This window comes from Panthera pardus, unplaced genomic scaffold (assembly GCF_024362965.1).
Source record: "Panthera pardus isolate Hobbes unplaced genomic scaffold, ASM2436296v1 HiC_scaffold_3, whole genome shotgun sequence".
NCBI lineage: Eukaryota > Metazoa > Chordata > Mammalia > Carnivora > Felidae > Panthera > Panthera pardus.
This window is the reverse complement of record NW_026526876.1, coordinates 11,722,812-11,744,087: the sequence shown is the minus strand read 5'-3', so window position 1 is coordinate 11,744,087 and position 21,276 is coordinate 11,722,812. Positions and strand designations below refer to the sequence as shown.

Genomic DNA, 21,276 nt, shown 5'->3' with positions numbered 1-21,276 from the left:
CAGCGAGAGCTGGGCTCTCCGTACGCGAGGGGTGGTCGCGGCCGGGGGTCAGGGAGGGGACGTCCCACCGGGCCGTCTGGGTCTCATCACCTCTGTCTCCATCCTCCTGGAGCGCCTTTCTCAGGGTCTCCAGGATTACAGGGAATTACAAAGACGTGAGATTTCAGAAGGGGAAACTGAGGCGTGGAAGCAGGGGGCGGGCTGCCCAAGACCTCAGGCCGTGAGAGGGCGAGCAGGGACAGAAGCTTCTGGACTCCCAGCCCCGGGTTCTGCCACACACCACGTTCAACTCCGTGGACACGGACACACGAACGGTGGGGTTTTTGGTGAAATCTTTGAACCAGCACGGAGCTCGCCGTGACCCTTCTCTCCGGAGGCCGGTCTGGACATCCAGGCCCAAACGGGAGAGATGCTGCGGGAGGAGGGCGAGTCAGGGCGAACGGGAGCCTGTCTGCTGAGCCTGTCACTGAGCGTGTATCCTCCTGCGTGGCTGCAAAGTGGGGACCGTGTGGGTGGAGGGGCAGCCGTGGAGGCAGGACCTGTGGCTTCGAATCGCGTCCATGAGAATCCGTGAGAATGCCACGGCTTGGGGCCATGAGACTGGCCAGGACCTCGAGGCGGGACGTGGCCATGCAGGGACACGTGCCCGGGTCGCTGACTCTGAAGCCACCGTCCACGGTCCATCCTCGGAATGGGGCCAGAAGAGTCGCTTCTCAGAATGTGCCGGAAGGCTCACGAGCACACGCAAGAAATGCACAAATCCTTCACTCCGGCAATTCCAGAAACGTCTGATGACACAGCCCGAGGAAACAGCTGGGACCCTGCTCACAGGTGGGCCTTCGGGAACGAGATCTATGCAACAGCCGGGCAGCAAAGGCAGAGCCCAGAGGCCCAGCACTGGGGGGCGAGGGTCCTGGCAGCCACGCGGGACGCACCCAGCCCAGGGAAGAAACGGAGGGCAAGGTTTAATCTTCAAGAAACGAATCCCCGTACACTTGGAATACAAGACCAGAGGACGGGAAACCTCATTGGTGGTTTTCTCTGACGTTGCTACAGTTATAGGTGAGGTTTAACTGTGCGTCTCCAAATTTTTTAAATTTTCAAAAATAGATATGCATTACTTCTGTAGCCACCAACCCCCCACCAAAAACCGGTAAACGTTCTTTAAAGACACACGTAGTATAACGTGGACAGGTTTAGCACAGAAAGGGTACGAAACACAAAGCCAAGCCGGACAGCGGCCTCCTGAAAGGACAGCGCAGCCTTCTCGCGAAGGGAAAACGTCCCGACATCGAGGCGGTTAATCCACAGAACCCAGACCCGGACAGACCCAACCTCTGGCAGAGCGGGGAGGCCGTGGGCCCACATGGGACCGGCTGCACCTGCCGGGATCCAGGCGGGTCAGGCAGGGCCACGGCGGCGCAGAGAACAAGCCGGCCTGCCCACGGAGCTGAATTCCCTCGGCGGCCCGGCCACGGGGCCTGCGCACAAACACCGGGGCCCGAGATCGACCACCCCAGGTCCAGGCTGGTGGACCTGAGCTCCCCTGTTCACCTTCTTCTGGCCCGATGGAGCAGGTCAGAGCGTCCGCGAGAACGGAGACGGGCGGGTGTCTCCCCACGACCCCCGAAAATCCGACGAGACGGCTTCACTGTGTTCACGCTCACACGACACGGACCCCTGCCGGCAGAGTCAGGCCATCCGTCCGCGGAGAGCACCCCGAATTGTTCTTTTTCTGCCCAGCCACACCCCCGGAGCTCCCTGAAACCTCACGACCGACCGGCAAGCCACAGTAGAGGCGATCCTCCGCGCTGGGGAGGGGAGCTGGGAGGCGGCCCCCTCCCTCACTGGCCTTCCTGAAGCCCCACCGATCCCAGCCGTGGCTCCACGGTGAGTGTCCTGCACCGCAGCCCGTGGACACACCTCCGGTGGCCGTGTGGCCCGCGGCGCACGGTACTCGCGTCCTAGGTGTCTGCAACCTTTCCGCCAAATCTTCGGGGTTTGTGGCCTCGGCGCCGCTGGCCTTCCTGGGGCGTGGCGCTCGCCAGGGGCGGCTCCGCCCGCAGGGGACAGTCCGGCTGTCACACAGGGTGGGGGAGCTGCCGGCAGGTGGCGGGTAGGGGTGGGAGGTACCGACTCGTCCTAAAACGAGGATCTACCCGAAGCGCCTTCACTGCGCCAGGAACCCCGCCCTGGACTGAGGCGGGAGCCCCCAGACTCAGGCGGAAACCGCACGAGGGCTGCCGGAGGGGGGTCGCCCCGAGGGCGAACCCCGTTACACGACGCCCCGGGGCGTGCCGAGGGGCAGGGGGCCGCGGTCCGGCAGCAAACGCCACTCCGCTGGGTAGAAGGTGGCTCTACCTGGACGCGGCGGCCCCGCCCACCTGGATCCGCCCCCCGGCTGCGCCCCCGCCCCCCGGCCGGCCGTCCCCCGAGGGTCCACACCGAGCACCCGCAGGGCGTCTCACCTGCGGCCGTGGAGCTCCTTCCACGCCCGCCCCGCCGCGCACGGTCACGGGCCCTCTTTCCGGCCTGGGCGTGGCCCGGCGCCCTCCGCACACACGCAGCCCCCGCCCCCTCGCCTTCCCGGGGACACGCCCGCGTCCTCCGGCTCCGTCCCTCCCCGAAGCTGCGGACCACCCCAGGCCCCTTCGCCGGCTCCTGGCGCCGACCTCGGCCCCTCCCCGGCTGTGACCCCCGTGTCCCCCCGCCCCGGGCTCTGCCCGCACCCCCGGGGGCGAAAACAGCCAGAACGCTTAACAGCGGGCAACTGGTTAACTCTACAGGATGTCCGCGCGGGGGACAGGGGACCGGAAGGCCCCTCGGTGCTAGCACGGAGCGGTCCTCGGCCCAGGAACGGGAGCTGCCCCGTCCCCCCCCCCCATGCCATTGGGAGGGGGGAGGGCAGCACAGGAAGCCCAGCGCGGTGTGGAGACTGGGCCCCGCCTGCCCCACTTCCCGGAGCCGGCTGGTTCTGGGGCCATGTGGGGGTCCCCCTCGGGGGAGTGTGTCCCCTCGGAACCCCGGGAGGTTAAAGCAGGTCACGCGGGGCACCTCCAGGTTTGCAGACTGAGGCAGCCTGGTCTGGACCTGCCTGCCGAGTCCCTACGATTCCGGGTGGGGGAGGCTCTCGGGGGAGGGGAGGGGGGGGTCTGTGACAGCCGGTGTACTGTCCCCCTACCCACGGCTCTGCTCCTGTGCAGCGGAGCAGGGGCCCCGGCCAGTTGTGAGCCCGAGGGCACCCCAGCACCCGCAACGGCCAGAGACGCAGAGACCCGCGTCAAAGGCTGTGGTCTGGGAGGACAGTACACACGAAAGGCTCCGTCTGGGGTCCAAGGGATGCATCTCAAGAGGAACCAGGGAGGGTGCGTCCCTCTGGGCTCCCCAGCCTGCCTCCTGCACCTCCCAGTCTGCAGGGTCAGAAATGCCGGCTGCCCCTGGTAGGGGTGCCGTGACCTCGGGCAGCGTGCTCCAGCTTCTCGACCTGCGTTCCCACTGCTACAAACGCAGAGTCCCAGCGCCCACGGCTTCCTGCCACCCCCCGGGGGGCCACTGTGGGGCTGGCCGCTGGACCCAGCCCCCGACCTCCGTGCTCTGCGGGTCTCGTCACTTACGAGCCCCATCTGGCCTTGACGGGGTGTCCCACCCAGAGCTACCGTGTGAGGCAGGGACAGTGGCCTTAGAGCCCAGCCCAGCCTCTGCAGAGTCGCACCTCCCGTGAGCCCGGGCTGGGCCAAGGGTGCACCTGTGCCCACAGTCCCTGAAGCCAGGTTCAGGGCCCGGCCCTGTCCCCGATCCCCGAGCCAGCACGTGTCACCAACAAACCCCATCATTTAACAACTGACACCTGTGTCGGAGCTCCCATACGGGAAGGCACGGTCCCGCCAGCCTCAAATCCGCCGACCGCGCCCCTGCCAGCCTGGGGGACCCACGCTAGCCACGGCCACGTGGCCCTCCCTCTCCTGTCTCCTCGGTCCCGAGAATCCGCATCCGGCACGGCACCTGCCCCTCGGCCTCCCGCCCCCCGCATCCCCGCACACACTCGTGACAGGACCTTACTTTCTGGGAACAAAATCCCGAGCACGCCTCTGCTGTCGCGTTGGGCTGCAACAGGGAGTCGGGGAAGCTGTGGGTGCCGTTCTCTGGCAACCTGAAGCATCCGCGGTACGTGACGGTCCTCCCTGCGGGGACAAAACGGTTTCTGGTGAGAAATGGTGCCCGTCGCCGGGAAACGGTGGCTTCGTGGTCTGAAATGGGTGCTAACATGCTCAGAGGGGCAAGTTTCAAACCAGAAAGCAGACCGCCCCGGAGAGGGTGTGGGCGAGCCGGACTCCTGAGACCACGGTGCCCAAACCTTGTCACCCGCGGTCACCCTCGTCACAGGGGCCACGTGGCTGCAGCTGTTGACCTCAGGCCTGCTTCTCCTGCCAGCTCTGGGGATGGGGTCCATCCTTTCTTCCTTCCCTCCTTCCCTCCTTCCTTCTTTCCCTCTCTCCTTCCTTCCTTCCTTCCTTCCTTTCCTTCCTTCCTTCCCTCCTTCCTTCTTTCCCTCTCTCCTTCCTTCCTTCCTTCCTTCCTTCCTTCCTTCCTTCCTTCCCTCCTTCCTTCTTTCCCTCTCTCCTTCCTTCCTTCCCTCCTTCCCTCCCTCCTTCCTTCTCTCTCCTTCCTTCCCTCCTTCCCTCCCTCCTTCCTTCTCTCTCTCCTTCCTTCCACAAATCTGGATCAAGCATCCCTTACATGCCAGATTCTATAGTACGTGACCCAAGAGGCCGGTATTCTGGAAAATTCTATGTTCCCACAGCACAGGTGTGAGAACTACATCTGTTGATGTGAAATCCCGCCACCATTCCCCCCCCCCCCCACCCCACCAGCAACCGCTGTGCTGCCAGGTCAGACCCGCTTGTTGTCTCTGATCCTGAATTCCCACCAGGCCCCACGAATGCTCAAGCCCGTGTTAGAGGAAGCCTCCAGCCATGTCGTCATCCAGACCTTCTGGTGGAAACGTCCAGCCCCTAGCTAGCTTCCTCGATGAACCTTCTGGAATGTTTCGGCTCCGAGGGCTCGTGCCCCTTCCGCATTCATCAGGGTTTCTCAGATGCCTGCCTCACTCTTGTGCCCCCCACGCCCCAGCAGCAGCCGGCACCCCCGGAGGCGTCTCCGTGCACAACTGTGGAACAGGACCAGGCCTGGGGCCTGGGAGCCCGCCCGGTGGGCCACGGCTCTGTGGCCTGGGCACCAGGGCGCGGCCCCTTCCCCGACTGCAGCGGGCCCTACAAGTGCCCAGCGAGTGGACGGCAGGGGACGGGGCACGGGAGGCGTGGGGTAACCCGCCTCAGGCTGGTGGTTGAGTGGCGCCGGCTGTCTGTGCACGGCACCGTGTCACTGGCCGGGGAGAGCCCGCCATCCCCTTGCGCCCAGGGGACAGTCCAGGGCCTCCCGGGGCACGAGGGCACCTCCAAGGTGAGGCGCCGCTGAGCTGCACTTCTGGGCACTCACTGCCCAGGGGCGCGTCCGTGGGTCTCCCTCCTGTGAGTGCTCCCTGCCAGCGAGAAGCTGAAATTTAAGGCGGGTGGTCACCCGGGCAGCTCATGACTCAGACCCTGTCTGCTCGGTCCCTTGAGGAGGACGGGCGAAGGGCAGCCAGCCGGCCCACAGCCTGCGGGAGGGGCAGCCTCACACCGTTTCAACATTAACCGTGACGGCAGGCGCAGCCGACCCAAGACCTGGGGCCGGCTTGAGTGACCGGGCCACGTGGCCCCAGTGAGTGGGCAGCCTGGAGCCAAACGGCGACGTTTGAGTCGTCGGCGGGGCACACAGGAGGGGCCGGCAGGGCAGCCCGGAGCCCCCGTGTGGACAGTGTCCGAACCCAGGAAGGTCAAAGGTCCGAGAGGCCAGCCAGGAGGCCCACGCAAACGTGCAGGTGACGGTGCAGGGCTCCGGTTCTCCACGGACAGGCGTCGACGCGTGTCCGCTGAGATGACGGCTCATCAGCGAATCCACAGTGCGTGGTCAGGACCTCCACGCCGTCGCGGATGCCCGTCCCGAGTCCTTGATCGCATCCTGTCTGAACACAGACACCACGCACAGCGCCAGCACTGGCTTTCACGATTACCCAGAGTCGGAGCAGCGGGGTTCCGTCCCGCTGGGCAGGCTGGCTGGTGGCACGGAGAGCCGGGGACCCCCCTGCCGTCCCGGCCCTCCTCCAAGCTGGGTCCCGGCCCTCCGGGAGCATGCCACGGCCGGGAGGCACTGTAGCGGACGCTGGGCGGTCCCACCTCAGCCAGGGGCGGGGGAGGTCTCCCAGGTTCTGACTTCTTCCCACTCCCAGCCTGGCCGTCCCCATCGCGACAAGGACGCTCCGACGTGGGCAGGTATTTTGGAAAGAGGCTTTCGACGATCACGTTACGGGGATCCGGGCTGAATCGTCTTGCAGTGAGGATGCATTGGAGTTTCAGTCGCGCCTCGCTGGGCACTTGCAGTGGAAATCTGGGGGGTTCGCTGTGGCTGCCCGGAGCGTCAGCTCACTGCCCCTCGCGGTTGGTGACTGCCTCCTGTGTCCTGTAATTTGGGATCGTAAGCTCGTCTTCAGTGAGGAATTATCTATGGGAGCTCCATTCGCCTGGGCCGGTGGCGCAGCTCTAAAGAGACTGCATTTGCTGTGTCGGTACCTCCACGCCGCCCAGAGCCAGCTGTCAAGCCGGGGCATCGGGACCAGACAGGCGGTAAAGAATCTGAACGTCAAGCAAAACTCACCCAAATGCAACCCTGCGATTACAAATTCTTAGCAAGGGTTTTGCTTTGGTTGTTGTTTTGTTTTTAATTTCACCTGCAGCTGAGGTCAAAACACATGGGTTTTTGTACCCTTTCTGAACTGGTAGGTGGTATTTTCTTTTGAATCTAAGATTGCACAGATTTATACTGGAGTGGAATTCTGTGCGCGGAGCTCTCAGTCCAACCCCACCCCACAGGCCCACAGCCTCCTTTCCTGCCCGACTTGGACGCTAAACCCTAAGCTTCGCTTTCCTTCTTTTGGTGGGAGCTCGGCTGCACACGAGAAACGACAGCTAGGAAACTTCCAGGCCCTCCGGTAGGCCTCACTGCTGCAGATCTAGGTCTGCCTGAGCACTTCACGGAAGAGACTGGCACCAGAGAGGCAGACCAAGCTGCCTGAGGCCACACGGCATGTCCCAGACCTACCTGGGCCGCCAGATCAGAGGCTCTCTCCCGCCAGCCCACAAGGCAGCTATGCCTGGCCCTGAGCCCAAGCAGCCCTTCGCAGAGCCTAAGCGGCCCCTCGCCGCCACGTGAGCCTGCCCCCCCAGTCCGCACGCGAGCTCGCCGCCCCCCGCAAAGGCGTTGGGATAGAGAGGGCACAGGTTCTTCCCAGAGTCCCAGCCGGGGTCTGGAGGAGGGGCTGCGGGCGGGGAGGCGGGGCTGAGGGCGAGGAGGCGGGGCTGAGGGCGAGGAGGCGGAGCACAGCGCGGGGAGGCGGGGCTGCGGGCGGGGAGGCGGGGCGCAGCGCGGGGAGGCGGGGCTGCGGAGGCGGGGCGCAGCGCGGGGAGGCGGGGCTGAGGGCGGGGCGCGGCGCGATGGGGCGTGGTTGAGGGAGGGACACAGGGCGGAGCCGCACACTCACGCTTCCTGGAGCCGGGCTGCAGCTCCTGGACGCGGTACACCGACAGCCGGCCGACGCCCCCCGCACGCGGAGCCTTTCTCCCCTTTGCACTCGTGGTTACAGGCCTCCGGCCCGACGCTCGTCACAGGGAGCCGGTTCCCGCAGTAGCACTCCGCCCCCGCCTCCAAGCCCGCGTAGACGTAGGACCTGCCGGGAGAGCGCCCTGCTGAGCCCCTGCCCAGGTACCGCAGCACCCACCGAGGTCTGGGTCAGGGTGGTCTCGGGTCAGGTCTGGGGAGGAGGCGGGGACGGCGGCGGTCAGCACACGGCTGGCCTTAGGGGCGTTTTCAGCCGGATGTCAGGGTCATCGGCTGAATGTAGGGGAGCAGCCCTTCCTTGGGATAAACGACTCCCATCAGCAGCCCTCCCACCCTTGCTCTGGTCACCCTGAGCTTTGTCCCCAAGGCACCGCCTGCGGGAGCTGCGGGTCCAGCGCCGCGGTGCGCTGTGTACCCGCTTTCGGCTCCGCAGGGCCAGAGCCCGATTCTGTGGCACGTGTCAGTCCCCCTGGTGCAAATATCCCAGCGCAGACGACTTCAGCCACGGAGGGCGCAGCCCCGGGCTCACGACATTTACAAGACTTCAGTGCCCGGGCTGAGATGGCACCAGTCTGAAGCACCTGCCGCCAAAGGGGTCCTCTACCTGCTCCCACTGTGACGGGGACCCAAGGAAGCCGAGATTACAAATGGGACCTGCTGCGTGCCACCTGGGATGTTAGCTCTGGAAGGAGGCCCACAAACCCAGACTGATCCCCATCCGGCCGCCTGCTAGCCGCGTGGCCCCAACCCCCACTTACTACCCCCCCCCGTCTGTCTCCCCAACTGCCGGAGAAGGAGAGGACACCGTCGCTGTCAGTTTTAATGCTGTCCGAACTGTAGAAGCCCCTCCGAGCAGGGACCGCCCTTTCCTTTCCGGGCCTCGGTTTCCCTGTCTATAAAATGGGCACAATTAATTGCAACCAACCAGAAGGTGGTGAGGACTTCAGTCACAGCAAATGTAGACAAATCTAATGTCAGAGAAACAACACACGAGGAGCCCCTGCCGCCTCTGGTGCCCCGGCTCCCGAGTGTGAGCACGCACGCGTGCACGCCCACAGTGAGCGGGGTGCCTCGGCGGGAGGGGCCGCTCCAGCCACACTACTGCTGTCTGCTAACAGCAGGGGGAACAGGCAGCAGCAGAATCAGCGGATCTGGCTGTGGAGTCCAAGATAGAAACGCGCTTCTCCTGCGGAGCTAGAAGGGTCCCCGGAGACGTGCGGGCAGAGGCCCTTTACTGTAGTTGAAACACCGGAGGAAGCCGAGGCCCAGGGAAGGAGGGCAACTCGCCAACGTGGCGGGGAGCCCCTGCTCTCCCTGCGAGCCCGTGCCCTCGTCGGTCACCCGCGGTCTGATCCGTCCAGCTCCCGGCCGCCACGGACCGCCTCGCTCGGGGACCGTCTGAACCTCCTTCCCGGCGGACTCACACTCACCGCTCAGCACACGCATCCTGGCAGTGGGAGACGGTCATCTTTCGCAAGTCAAAAAACACGGCCCCCTTCAGGGTTCTGTCCCGGCCACTGTCACTGAAGCATCCGACGTACGTACCTGCGGGAAGCACAGCAGAGACTCAGGCCCCGGGGACGGGAGGGGTCCTAGCCGTGGGACACCCCCCAGGACTGACCAGCCAGCCCAGGCTCTTCTCAGAGGCCCCGGAGACCAGGCTGCGGCCTCACCTTTCTCCGTGTCTCTGGACCCCTCCGCCTCCTTCGTTTCCTGCCTCTTTCCTCGGTTAACGGCCCACCGTCCCCACACACGCCTGCCAGGGGCTGGCGTCAGCCTGAACGCCTTGTTCTTCTTCCGGCCCCAGCTCACCACGTCTGCTGGCTTATCACCTCCCCTGAACCCCTCCCCGCCCTCCCTCCCCGCCCTAGGTTTGGAAAGGCCTCCCTCCACAAATGTGCCGATGGGCGGTTTCTGTCACCTCCGTATGACCCACAGGGAAGAAATCAGTTACGGAAAGTCTGACCTTCGCTAAAATAAAGAACTGGCAAAGGGGAAGAGCTATGTCAAGAAAAAACCTGCGCTGCCGGGGGGACGTGTCAGCAGCGTGTGCAGAACCGACAGCACCAAGGGACGGCTGAGCCCTCACCCGTCCGGGCATCACCCCTGGAAGGGGACACGGGGGGGGCACGTGATCCTGCCGAGCGGTGGTGCTGCTGCCCCCATGGTAACATGCCAGAGGGAGCCTGTAACAGCCCTGCCTGTCACCCCGACTCGGAGGGGTCTCCCAGAGACGCCCGGGGCGGGCACGTGCGGTGTGTGGACGCACAGCCACGTTGTGCAGGAGCCCACACGGTCCCACGCCGCACGCACACGCAGCCTCCGAAACTGGGCTGCCCCTGGGGGGTGGGGGGGGGACACGCCCAGGGCCCCCCTCCGGCAGCGGCTCCCAGATGGCTCCACGGTGGGATCACCCACCAGGCCGGGAACCCCGAGGGCAGGCGAGGCTCCCGGCTGCCCCTGCCTGGATCGTGGCCCCAAGCAGCGTCCCTGATCCCCCTGCTGAGGGGTTTGCAGAAGTGGACCCACCAAGCCCGACTCCTGGGACCGAATCCAGAACAACCGTCCTGTCTGTGAACACACCTGACGCCACCCCTGACCTCAGCTAAGTTACGGCCACGTTCTGTGCCTCAGTTTCCCCAACCGTCCAACAGATAAAGGCCCACCCACCTGCCTCACCCGGCACCAGCCCCTTTCTTCCTGCCCACCCTCTGTTTCCTGCCTGTCCTTGACGGGCGTTCCCGACCACTCCAGCCACCGTGGCCACCCCTTGTCAGATTTTCTGACACGGGTCAACGCCCAATGACGACGATAATGCTTATCACTACCTGCTGTTGTTAAAGCTGCTTTATCCCCATGCGTCCCGTGTCCACCAGGGCCCTGCTGGGTCTGGCACACCGTCAGCACCAGCCCCCCCCACCCCAACATCAGGGGTGGCCCAGGGCTCCTGAAACCAGGCCGACAAGCTCCCAGAGGCCGGACGCGGCTCCGGGGCCCCGACTTAGGAGAGGCAGAGCAGGGGAAGGGGAGCAGGTGGCAGGGTCGGTCGAGGCACGCAGACACCTCACCTGCAGGACGTGGGGGCAGCGGGGGGAGCAAAGGTCACCCTTGTCAAGGTCTGCCCGCCGGGACGAGCCTCTGTGTCCCCTCAGCCCCAGGACGCCCATCACACGTCGGGCCACACCTGCTCAGGACCCGGGACCCCCAGGGTCACATACGTGTCAGCACCACTGAGACCCGAGTGGCCACAGCGGGAATAAACGCCTATCCTTGGCCGGCTTACTCAGCGAAAGAAAACTAATATTTGAGAAATTTCTGGCGTGCCGCTCGGCAAAGAAGAACGTCTATTACGGTTTTCAATTAAACATCCAAAACATAAGCTCAGGGGTTGTTAAACATTTATCACCGTTGATGGGAAATTAACCGAAAGCGTGTAAAGGGGGCCGGGCTCACGACCCCGAAGGCCGAGGCTGGCGGGTGTGAAACGTGTGTCTGGGGGCGGGGTGAGGGGCACGAATCTAGGCCCCTCACCCCCAGGCTGCGAGGCCTGGCCCGTGCAGCCCCCTCCCTGCCTGTGCCTCAACTTCCCCATCCGTAAAGTGGGCTCGTGGCCCCACGGGCTCACAGAGGGTTGAGAGGGGACACCGCCTCCTCGTCGGGCGGCCGTCTGGAGGCGGAGGTGAATGAGTTCTTGGGCGGGGACGGCCATCCCTGCGGTCCTGCGCTCCAGCCGGCGGACTGGAAAATAGTAGCTGCACAGTTAACACACGAAGGAGCGGGAAGGGGAGCAGCCGGGCCTGGGTTCTCCGGACAACGAGGTGTGGCCGGGTCTGGGGCGGCCGGGGGCGGGGGTGCAGGAGGCCCGGGACCCACGCGCGCGCTCCAGCGGCGAGGGGGAGGGGAGCCTCCCTCCTGGAAAAACACCGAATGACTCCTCCGGCTCTGACGGAGGCGAGGGTGTGCGGCGGAGGAAGGACGTCCGAGGGACACACTGGGACACATTCTGAGGCGGATTTATTACTTTCGGCTGAAACGGAGGCAATGCATTATTGTCTGTGACTCCGCATCTGTTCATTTGCACATCAGAATGGACACGCCGTGAGGCTATTAACGATGGCTTTGGAGATATTGGAATGTCTTTGGAAATCACTATCAATAAAAAACAAACTGGCTACGGAGAAGTTACTATTTCTCCCCTAGTAAACTTACTGACATTTTATTCCATTATGGATGTTGTCCAAGGTATAATGAAATGCTCGGTGATTGATGGGGCCTCCTGCGGCTTCCCGGGCCTTGCAGGAACCCCTTTCAGGAGCATGGCGGGCTGCCCGGCCGCAAAGAGACGCCCTCTTTGTCTGCGGCCCCAGCAGCTGGCCCGCAGGCCGCCATCCGCCGTGAGGAGCCGGTGGGGGTCGGCGGGGGGGGGGGGGTGCTTCCAGGCCAGCGCCCCCTCCTGTGACGCTCTCCCTCCAGCCCCCTGACACTGCGGCCTCCCCGGAACACAAATGTATCCTCGCGCTCTGGGGGGGAGCTCAAACCTGTTCTAACAGCCTACAGCAGAGGGGGCGCTGACCCGCTGACCGCTCAGAGCCCCCAGCATCCTGCAGGGGGAGCCTCAGATTCCTGCTGCACCAGCCGCGAACCCTTCACGTGCTGGGTCATGGGGAGGCTGGGGGTCGCTGGGGAGGAAGCCAGAGAGCTCCCACGGGGCACCCCGGGGGCTCGGGGAGGTCACCGGCCCAACCGGCCCACAACGGCCAAGACCCTGCTGCTCCGTGCGACCCTCCGGGCCCGTGCAGTCTCTCCCGTCTCCTCGGCCGTCGCTAGACCCCGCCCACGGCTTCTCTAGGTCCCTGGACACGGCCTGAACCCAAAGGTGCTCCCAGGGCCGTAACTGGGTCGCCCGAGCCCTGCCCTCTGCTGGCTACGTTATAAAGACCCTCGGCCCGTGCCCCAGTCCTGTGGTGCAGATCTGGTTCTGCCCCCACCCTGGGCTCCTCGAGTACACAGAGGATACTAGACCGGTACATGGATCCTCAACAGGATGGACTGAGAAACAGCGGGGAATTGCAGCAAATCTGTTCAAGGTCACAGAGCCAAAACCCGGCAACACCAAGACAGAAACCCAGGTCTGTTTTCAACACCTGTGCTCTTTCCATGGCTGCCTCTCGAGGACTCCGTGTTGACTTTGTCAGCCATTCACATTTTAGTCTAAATGAGTGGTGGCGTAGTCTGCCTAGAGACCCAGCTTCCTGGTGTGCCGGGGCAGGTCTACAGAAAGCAGGCCTGTGTAATGTGAGCTGCAGAATCAGTTCCTTTTGACCCCCTCATTCTTGGGCGGAAGCCTCGCTGAGGAATCCCACAGCAAGGGCTCCGACCTCTGTGACCTCAGGAGAAACTGCCTTCCGTGGAGACAGGAGCATAGCATCCTCAGGGCTTCACTCACTGTCGGGGTCATTCCTCCCCCACCACTGACTCGAGGGCCACCGGGCTCCTCCCTCTCTTCCCTGGACCGTCTCACCTCCTGAGAGCAAAGCCAGACTCCCAGGCCCTCGTTCCCCCCCAGCCGCCCCCAGGCTGCATTCTGAGATGCGCGCCCCCTCCGAGTGCCTTCCCTGGCCGCCTTCTCTTCCCTGCCTCGTCCCCACTTCCTGCCGGTGTCCTGGGGCCACATCCCAGGCAGGCCACGGCCACGGGGAATGCAAACGCGGGCAATGACCCTGGCAACTGTGCCGCAGTCCTCCGCCGTATCGCGTCTCCCCCCCCCCACCCCGCGGGCCTCCCCCGCCCAGGCAGCCACAGGGCCGGACCATTGAGCGGCCCCCGCCCCCAACCACCCATCCCCGCCGCCCCGCCCACGCGAAGGGCAACCGGCCCCGGCCACCTACCTCGTCCCCCGACGGCTGGCCCGGGGGCCTCCGGGCGCAGGGCGGGCGCCCCCTGGGGGTCGCCCACAAAGTGGTGGAACCAGCCTCGCCGCGGCTGGCGCAGCTCCGGGTTCCGGGTCCGGAGCCAGCGGGGGCCGGGCCGGGCCCGGGCCGGGGGCCCCCGCGGCACGTCCACGCCGAGCGGCAGGTCCGGGCTGACCCGCGGGGCCCGCAGCGCCCGGCCGTCCAGCAGGCCGACGCCCAGCGCCACGGCGGCCACGGGGAGGGCCTGCAGGGGGCCGGGGGCCCGGGGCCCGGGCGGGAGGGCCACCCGCGCTCGCTGCAGCAGCAACAGGCTGCCCGTCATCAGGTAGGCGGCCGACAGAAAGAAGAGCAGGAACCGCGTGCGGCGAAGCAGCTTCTGGAGCCGGAAGGAGGGTTTGGCCATGCCCCTGGGCGGCAGGGCTCCCGGCCGGGGCCCCGGGCACGGCTCCTAGCGCCCGGCCGGGGGGCAGCCCGGGGTCTCCAGAGGCCTCATGCCCGCATCCTGACGCCCGCCGCGCTCCCGCCCCGCGTCCGGCAGGTGCTCCGACGACTCGGTCACGCGGCTCCGGCCACGGGGCCCCGCGGCTGCGGCCTCTGCCCCAGGGTCGCCGGCCTCGCCATCGCCGAGCTCCGGGATCTGGAAGAGCAGAGAGCGCGCGCTGACGCCGACGAAGGGCCCGCCGCGGCCCCCGCGCCAGGGCCGGGAGCCCCTCCGCCCCAGGGCCCGGCGGTGCTGCAGGAGCACCCGACGGACAGGGGGCTCGGTCCCCGCCCGGCCGCCGGCCACCGGCCGCGGAGCGACACCGGCCCGGTCCGTTAGGCCCCGGCCTCCCCGCGCACAAAGCGGGCGTGAGGCCCTCCACTGGGGCCGCGGTGAAGGAAGGGCTCAGGCGGCTCCGCACCGAACCCTCCTGGCGTATCATCTCATTTAACCCTCGGGGCAACCGAGCAGCCGGGTGGACACGGTCGCAGCCCCACTTTACAGGTGACGCAAAAGGAGGCAAAGGCACACGGCCGGCGAACCGAGGAGCCCAGCTTTGGAACGGCGCGTTTCAGAGCCTGTACCGTGGCCAGCGATGGACGCCAGCACGCACAAGGGCGCCCGGCCCAGGGCGGGAGTGCCCAGCAGGCGCTCGATACGTGTGTACGACCTGCCGAGTCCCTCCCGGGTGTGCACGGGGACGGCAAGCTGTGTTCTGGGAACCGCGTCTGCAGAGGCTTCGGCACAAGAGGGGGGGGGGTGGGGCCGTGCACCTGCTACGGAGCCTGGGGCACCTGGCGGGAAGGCAGCAGGGCGCCCGGAGCGGCCTTCAGGGCCGCCCCTCGCCGCCCCGGGCCTCCGCGCTCACACTGGGCTCGGGCCCCCGTCGGCGGTAGCCTCTGAAGTGCGCTGCGAGGGGCCGGCGGGGGCCTCTGCAGCTGCCGGGAGCCGGGCGGCTGCTCCCGGGTGCCCCTGAGCACAAGGACAGTCTTGTCCCGGGAAGAAAAGCTCCCAGCAGCATGACTAACGCAGCCTGGGACCCCCGCCAGGCCCCGCAGCCCCTCAATGACCACTCTGTGCGCAGGGAACAGCCAGCCTGGTGTGCGTGGAAAGACAATGTTTGGGCTCCTGTGGGCTGGCGTCCCCGGGGCGGCCAGACCGGCACCACCCTTTGCAATTCAACCCCCAGCCTCCACGACCTGAGCCCCCGGGAGTGCAGGGACCCCCGGGGCTCGGGCGGGGGGTGGGGTGGGCTCGATAGTCAGCAGCGGAAGGTGGATTTAAACTCTGAGCCGGGAAGCCATTTCGGCGGGGCCTCCAGACCTTTCATTTTCTCGTTAAGCTGGTGCACGCCAGGCCCGCCCCGGCCAGCCTCGTCAGGCTTGTAAAACCGCAGAGAAAATCCCAAGAAATCCCGCCTGATCTCGCTGCCTCCAGCCTCGGCCCTCCAATCCGCCCTCCGCGAGGCCGCCAGGGTGATCCTCCTAATGCACAAATCTGATCACGGTGCTCCCCTGCTCAGAACCCCTTTCCGTAGCTGCCCGTGGCTTCTGGGATAAACTCCAAGCTCCTCGGCATGACACACCAGCCCCCATCTGGCCTCGTCTCTTGCCAGGCCCCTTCCTTCGGCTTCCCGTCACACGTGCGTGCGAGCACGCACACACGCCCGCACCGAGATCTGGGAGGCACCTGAGCAGTCCTCCTCGGCACCTCCTGTGCCTCCACTGCCTCCTGTGTCTTCCACCCTCTCGGCCCAGAGAATCCCCGTGTGTCCGCCAAGGCTCGGCCCGGTGTCTCTTCCTCCAGGAAGCTCTCCCTGACTACCTCCACCCCCACCCAGCCACCACACACACACTGGTGCCGACCCCTGACCCCAGCAGTCAGCACCTGGGACAGCTGGGCCGTGAACAACTCTGGGCCCGGGGCCGCCCCCTAACCCTACCCATTCCTATCATTCCGGTGCCCGCACGAGGCCTGGGCGGCGCAGGTGCCCCGAGACCCTTGTTCTGAGTACACTTTGTAAGGTGACTGAGCGGATACAGTGACAGGCACATCCCGACACCAGGAACCTGATCCTGTGGGGCCTGAAGTCAGAAAAGCACGGGGACACAGAGCAGCCCGGCTCCTTCAGGCACAGGGACGCGAGGGTGGCCTGGTGGCCCGTCCACGCTGTAATTCTAGGAAGGGGGTTTCCAGGTCTGCTCACAAAGGGCTCCTGGTCACAAGACTGGGATTCTGTTGGCGGAAATAAACGGGGAGAAGGGAGGCCTTGCCGTGGAAAGGAGAGGCTCGGGGAGCCGGGGCGGAGGGCGGGCGGGTCAGCCGTTCGGGGTCGGGAACCACGGTGTGCGGTGGGTCCCGCACCGTGCCGGGCGCAGGACTTGGAAACTCGCCACGGGAAGCAAGTGGTGGCCCATCAGTCAGGATTCGAATGACCACACCGGGCTTCCCCAAGGACCCCCAAAGTCCCCCCCAGGGCCATCCCGTCCCAGAGGGGCCTCCCGGTCTGCGGAGGGGGCCTGGGCGTGAAGGTGGGGACAGCCACTCTCAGGGTCCTATAAAGCAGTGGCCACCCCGGACCTTGAAAATCGCGCAGCTGGTTCCGGGCCCAGAACGCCTGCCTCGGGCGGGGCGGGGGCTGGCATGCCCTGAGCGTCAGAAACTCGTCCCCTGCCCTGGACTGCCAGTGTCACACTTGCCGTTGGCCCCTACCCCGTCGCCTGTCCTCCAGGCTGCTGGCCCCTCCAGGCAGGGCCCCGGCCACACCCCCAGATCCCAGCGCACAGCCAGCAGCTTGGGGATGGAAAACGTCTCTGGAGTGACCGCAGGTGAGCGCGGCCTGGAGGTGGCTGGGTGACCTACAGGCGCTGCACAAGGGGCTCCCGCCAAGCCTCGAGGTCAGCGGGACCTGCCAGCCCCCGGAGGCACACCCACCACGGCCTGTCTGCACGGCCGGGAGCCCACCCCACGCCGCCAGCGCCTGCTCGTTTCCAGTGCTCCCCACCCCCCGGACCGTGCTCCTCACCTGCCCGATCCCGGCTACTCCGCACGCCCCCTCCCTCCCCGCAGGTGCCACGCAGGTGCCACGCTTGTCCCCATTTGAGAGCCACAGCCGCCAAGGCCCCTCGGTCACACACCGGGGCTAGCCCGCCCACGCCGGCTCCAGCCCCACACCGGGCAGGACTATTCTGGAAAGGAGTTCAGGGCGCCCCCACCAGCACCTCTGAAAACAAGCCAGGTCCAGGCTCGGGGAGACGGTGCCGTGCATGGTGTGCCCCCCCCAGCACACACCCTGATGTCGCCGTGGGGGTCAGCGTTCCGCCCCCCGGGGCCCCTCCCATCTCGGAATCCAGCAAAGTGCTTCGGGGGGACGGGGATGGACATGAGCTTCGGGGGGACGGGGAAGGACATCAGCCCGGAGAAGGGCAGGCAGGGCCTGGGGGAGGGTCGCCCCACTCAGGAAGGAGGGAGCCGGGGCAAAGGGGCTTCTGGGGGGTCTCGGGAGGGAGCTGGGGCCTAGCGCCGGTGGGGACGGGAGCACCCGAGCCCTCTCCTGTTACTTTGCTGCCGGCTGGACCCCAGGGCGCGGCAGGTGCCCGGCCTGCAGGTGGGACCGGGAGCTAGGCTGAGGGGTCCGGGGACTGGGCAGGTGACGGTGGCAGCGGGGAGAGGAGAAGGGCAGCCCGTGGGGCCTGGGGGCTGCACAAAGCCCTCAGAGGGGCCGGGGCCTGACTCCGGGCCGCCGGGGTTCAGTCACGTGACTGCCTCCGTTCCCCCTCCCCGGCCAGAGAGGACAGGCGGTGGCAGGTGAGGAGGGAGACTCCAGAGGCCCCCAGAAGCATCTCCGCACCTTTGGCCGGGGCAGTGGGGACGGGGACCCTCTGGGCTCAGAGCCACGTGCTCCCAGTCGGGTGAGGGCCTGAAAGACAAAGGAGCAGGCCCAGCACGTCGCCCTCCCGACGAGAGACGGGCGGTGGGGTCCCAGCAGCCGAGTCCCAGCCTCCAGGACCCGCGGCCGGCCCGGTGGGGAGGGGTCCTCAGGTGCGCATGAGCCTCCAGCTGGGCTCAGGGCTCTGGATTAGCCCTCCTCTGTCTTTTCTCACCCCTGCAGGCCCCCGCCCTGCTCAGCTCCGTGCACATTGTTTGGATACTCCCCTTCTCCCAGAGGCCAAGCCTAAGAAAGCGACCTTTCTAAAGAAAGAAACAGTAATGCTGCAGCCTCCAACGTGTCCCCAGGACTCGGACGGCCAAGCCCAGGCCTCTCGGTCTGACACCCAGTCTGCCAGCCCCTTCCTCTCAAGGATCCTTCCAGAAGGCCGTGTCCCAAGCACAGTGCCCCCCGGCCCCCATGCCCTTCCTCGTACGGCTCGCGCGTGCTTTGTGGCCATCAAGGTTCAGGTCCGATGCCACCTCCTGCAGGCAGCCCTCCTGCTCCCTGAGGCGGAGCTCGACGGCGGGACGGGATGCTCTGTGAGCTGACCCTGGCTGACGTGTCCCGCCTGGAGTCAGCGCTCCGAGCCGCTCTGCCCACTCTCCCTCCCGGCCCGTGAGCCCCCTGCGGGCACCTCCGAGTGGAACACAGGGCAGACCCCCAGGAATCGGTGCCCCCCGCCACCCTCCAGGGCTCAGGGGAGAGGGGCGCGTCCGTCCCCTACTCAGGAGTGGAACCCACCCTCTGGAAACAGCCCATCACCACCTCTCTGGTCTATCGCTGGGCCACCTCTTTCATAGATCCCTGTTTTGTTCCTCTGTCTCTCCCACCCGATGGCGAACCCTTGAGGGTTATTCAAGCCCCTTGGGCGATCCGGATGAATCTGGGCAGGCTCAGCCTCGCCCCTCTGGCTCCTGCTGGCGCTGGGATGGGGGCTTCCCGGGCGGGTGCCTGGGCGCCCCTGTCCTCAGCACCCTCCGGGCCCCCTCAGGCCAAGACAGCCGCCCTCTGGGAGGGGCTCACGTCCCCGAGGGTCTCCAGCAGCAAGAGAAGCCCGGGAGAAGGAAGGGGCCCTAGCAGCCAACAGGTGTGCCCGCGTCACTAGCTCACAAAATGAATCCAGCCTACTCTTCCATCCACATCACACGTCCACACGGCAGGCGGTTCTCGCCAACCACAGTCTCCGCAAGCAGCACGCTTCCGATCATTGTGCGGCGGCCTCCCCGCGGCCGACCGGGGTCTGAGCCAGACGGGAGCACGGGCCGCGAGTGTCTACGGGGGAACCGGCCCTTCCCAAGAGTGCCTGCTCAGGCAGGACCCGGTCCTGGGCTCCAGGCAGGGGGAGCCGCCCCTGTGACTCGCTCCCCGGGGCTGGGCCTGAACTGACCTGGCGGGAGACTGGCGGCCCGGACAAGCACCCCCGCCCGCCTGGGCACACAGGAGGGCAGGGATGGGGTCTGGCCTTCTGCCTAACCAGGCTTCTTTTCCCTTCCGGCGGATGGGCTGCAGGCCACAGGACACACCCCGCAGGGCTCCAGCAGCCGCCGAAAAGGGGGAGCCCCTCACCCCCAAACCAAGCTTCCAGGGAGCTGGGAAATACTCACGCTGGGGATGGGGGCACGCGGCCGTGGGCCGGGGCTTCTCCTGGGGAAGCGGGGGCTGCCGGGTCAGCCCCCCACCCCCAGCCACTCGCCAAGCTTCCTTTGGGGAGCGCCTGGGAGACAGCCACTCTGCTGCAGCTTACAGGGGCTCTGGTGGCCACTGGACACCTTCCCCAAGGGGCTTCTGAGGCCCCAGCCGAGGGTATGGGGGGGTGAGGGGCACACTGGGGGAACCTCCCCTTTGCCTCCCCTCCTGCAGTTTGCAATCATCAGGAAGGGGCCGGCTCTTCCCTCCTGCCTCCCTCCCCACCGCCTCACTCCCTTCCCTTGCCCGGGCCTCCCAGGCAATTCAGAGGAGAAAACAAAAGGCCCATCTCCTGAGCCCGACCTGGGACCCTCCCGGTTCCAGCGACAGGGGTGACAGCGTCTGCATCTGTCAGAAAAGTACAGCAGAGTTCCCAGTCTGTCCATCTTCGCAGCAGCCCCGGAAGGGCGCGGGGCCGTGGAAGCCCCAACCCCGGTGTCCAACCGTGCCCCTGCTCAGACAAGGACGGGAGTCCCTCTGCACCACCCCCTACCCCCGGGGGCGGGGGCGGGGGTGGGGGGCGAGCCAGCACGCGCCACCCCGGGCACCAGACCACCTGCGGGGCCGCCCTGAGGCTCCAGACTTAAAAGAAGAACGCAGTGAGCAGCCCCCAGTCCGGCTGCGTCCACACCTGGGGAGGTGCACGGCTCCCTCCACTACTTGGGGTAATTTTCCGGACAAGATCCGCGAATACCTACGTTTCGCCTTTGCCTCTGCCTCGGTTCAAGTTCACCCAGAGACAGCGGGCAGAGCCCTCCGCTGACCGGAAGCCTCGCTCTCGGGGTGAGTGAGCGGCTCCTGCCAGAGGCAGCGCGCACCCCGAACCCCGCGCTCGCCCCCTGCCCGGCCGGATCCGCCTCTCCCTCCCTCCCTCCGCGGACACTGACGGTCGCCGAGGATTCCAGGAGGGGACGCCGCGTCCGAAGCTGCCCTGCGCGCCCCCGCCCGCCCCCGGGGGCCCCTCCCGAGCGCTGCCCCCGCGCGCGCACCCACACCCCCCTCCCCGGCCCGCCGCCCGGAGCAGGTGCACCCCCGCCGCGCTCCGGCCGCGTCTACACAAACTTGTTCGCGGGCGGCTGGGAAGGAGCGCGCCCGCCCCCGCCCGCGCGGGGGGGGGGGGGTTCCCGTTGGGGGTCCCGCTGGGGATCCCGGCGGGGCGCCCCGGAGACAGGACTCACTCACCCCGCGATCGCGGCCGGCTGGGGCGCCCGCTCCCGCGGCCACGCGCCCGCTCCCGGGCACCGAGCCCCGCGGCCCCGCAGCGCCCGGAGCCCCGGCGCCCCCACCCTCCCCCCCCCCCCCGCCGCGAGCGGCCCGACGCGCGCTCCCCCCCCCCCTCCGGGCACAGGGCGCCGCCACCAGGCTCCGGGGCTGCGGGCGACCGGGCGGCGCGGGCGGGCGGCGGGCGGGCTCTGCACATGCTCACTCGCGCGGCCCGGGGACAGCGGCCGGCCGCCGCCGGGTCCTAGAGGCGCCCGCTCGGCCCGCCGCGTGGGAGGGGTCGTGCTGGGGGCGGGGGCCCGCGGGAGGGAGCGGGCAGGCGGGCGGGGCAC

General features: G+C 66.9%; 1 protein-coding gene across 1 annotated transcript in view; it reads right to left on the bottom strand.

Moving 5' to 3' along the window:
- The window catches only part of WSCD1 (WSC domain containing 1), a 30,076-nt gene extending 9,043 nt beyond the window's left edge, over window positions 1-21,033 (bottom strand). Inside the window, 6 exon segments of the mRNA XM_053892375.1 lie at window positions 4,060-4,181; window positions 7,637-7,697; window positions 7,699-7,822; window positions 9,144-9,258; window positions 13,602-14,262; window positions 20,906-21,033. Of these exon segments, the coding sequence (XP_053748350.1) occupies window positions 4,060-4,181; window positions 7,637-7,697; window positions 7,699-7,822; window positions 9,144-9,258; window positions 13,602-14,028 (849 nt within the window). The 5' untranslated portion in view covers window positions 14,029-14,262; window positions 20,906-21,033.
- Window positions 21,034-21,276: the final 243 nt, after the last annotated feature.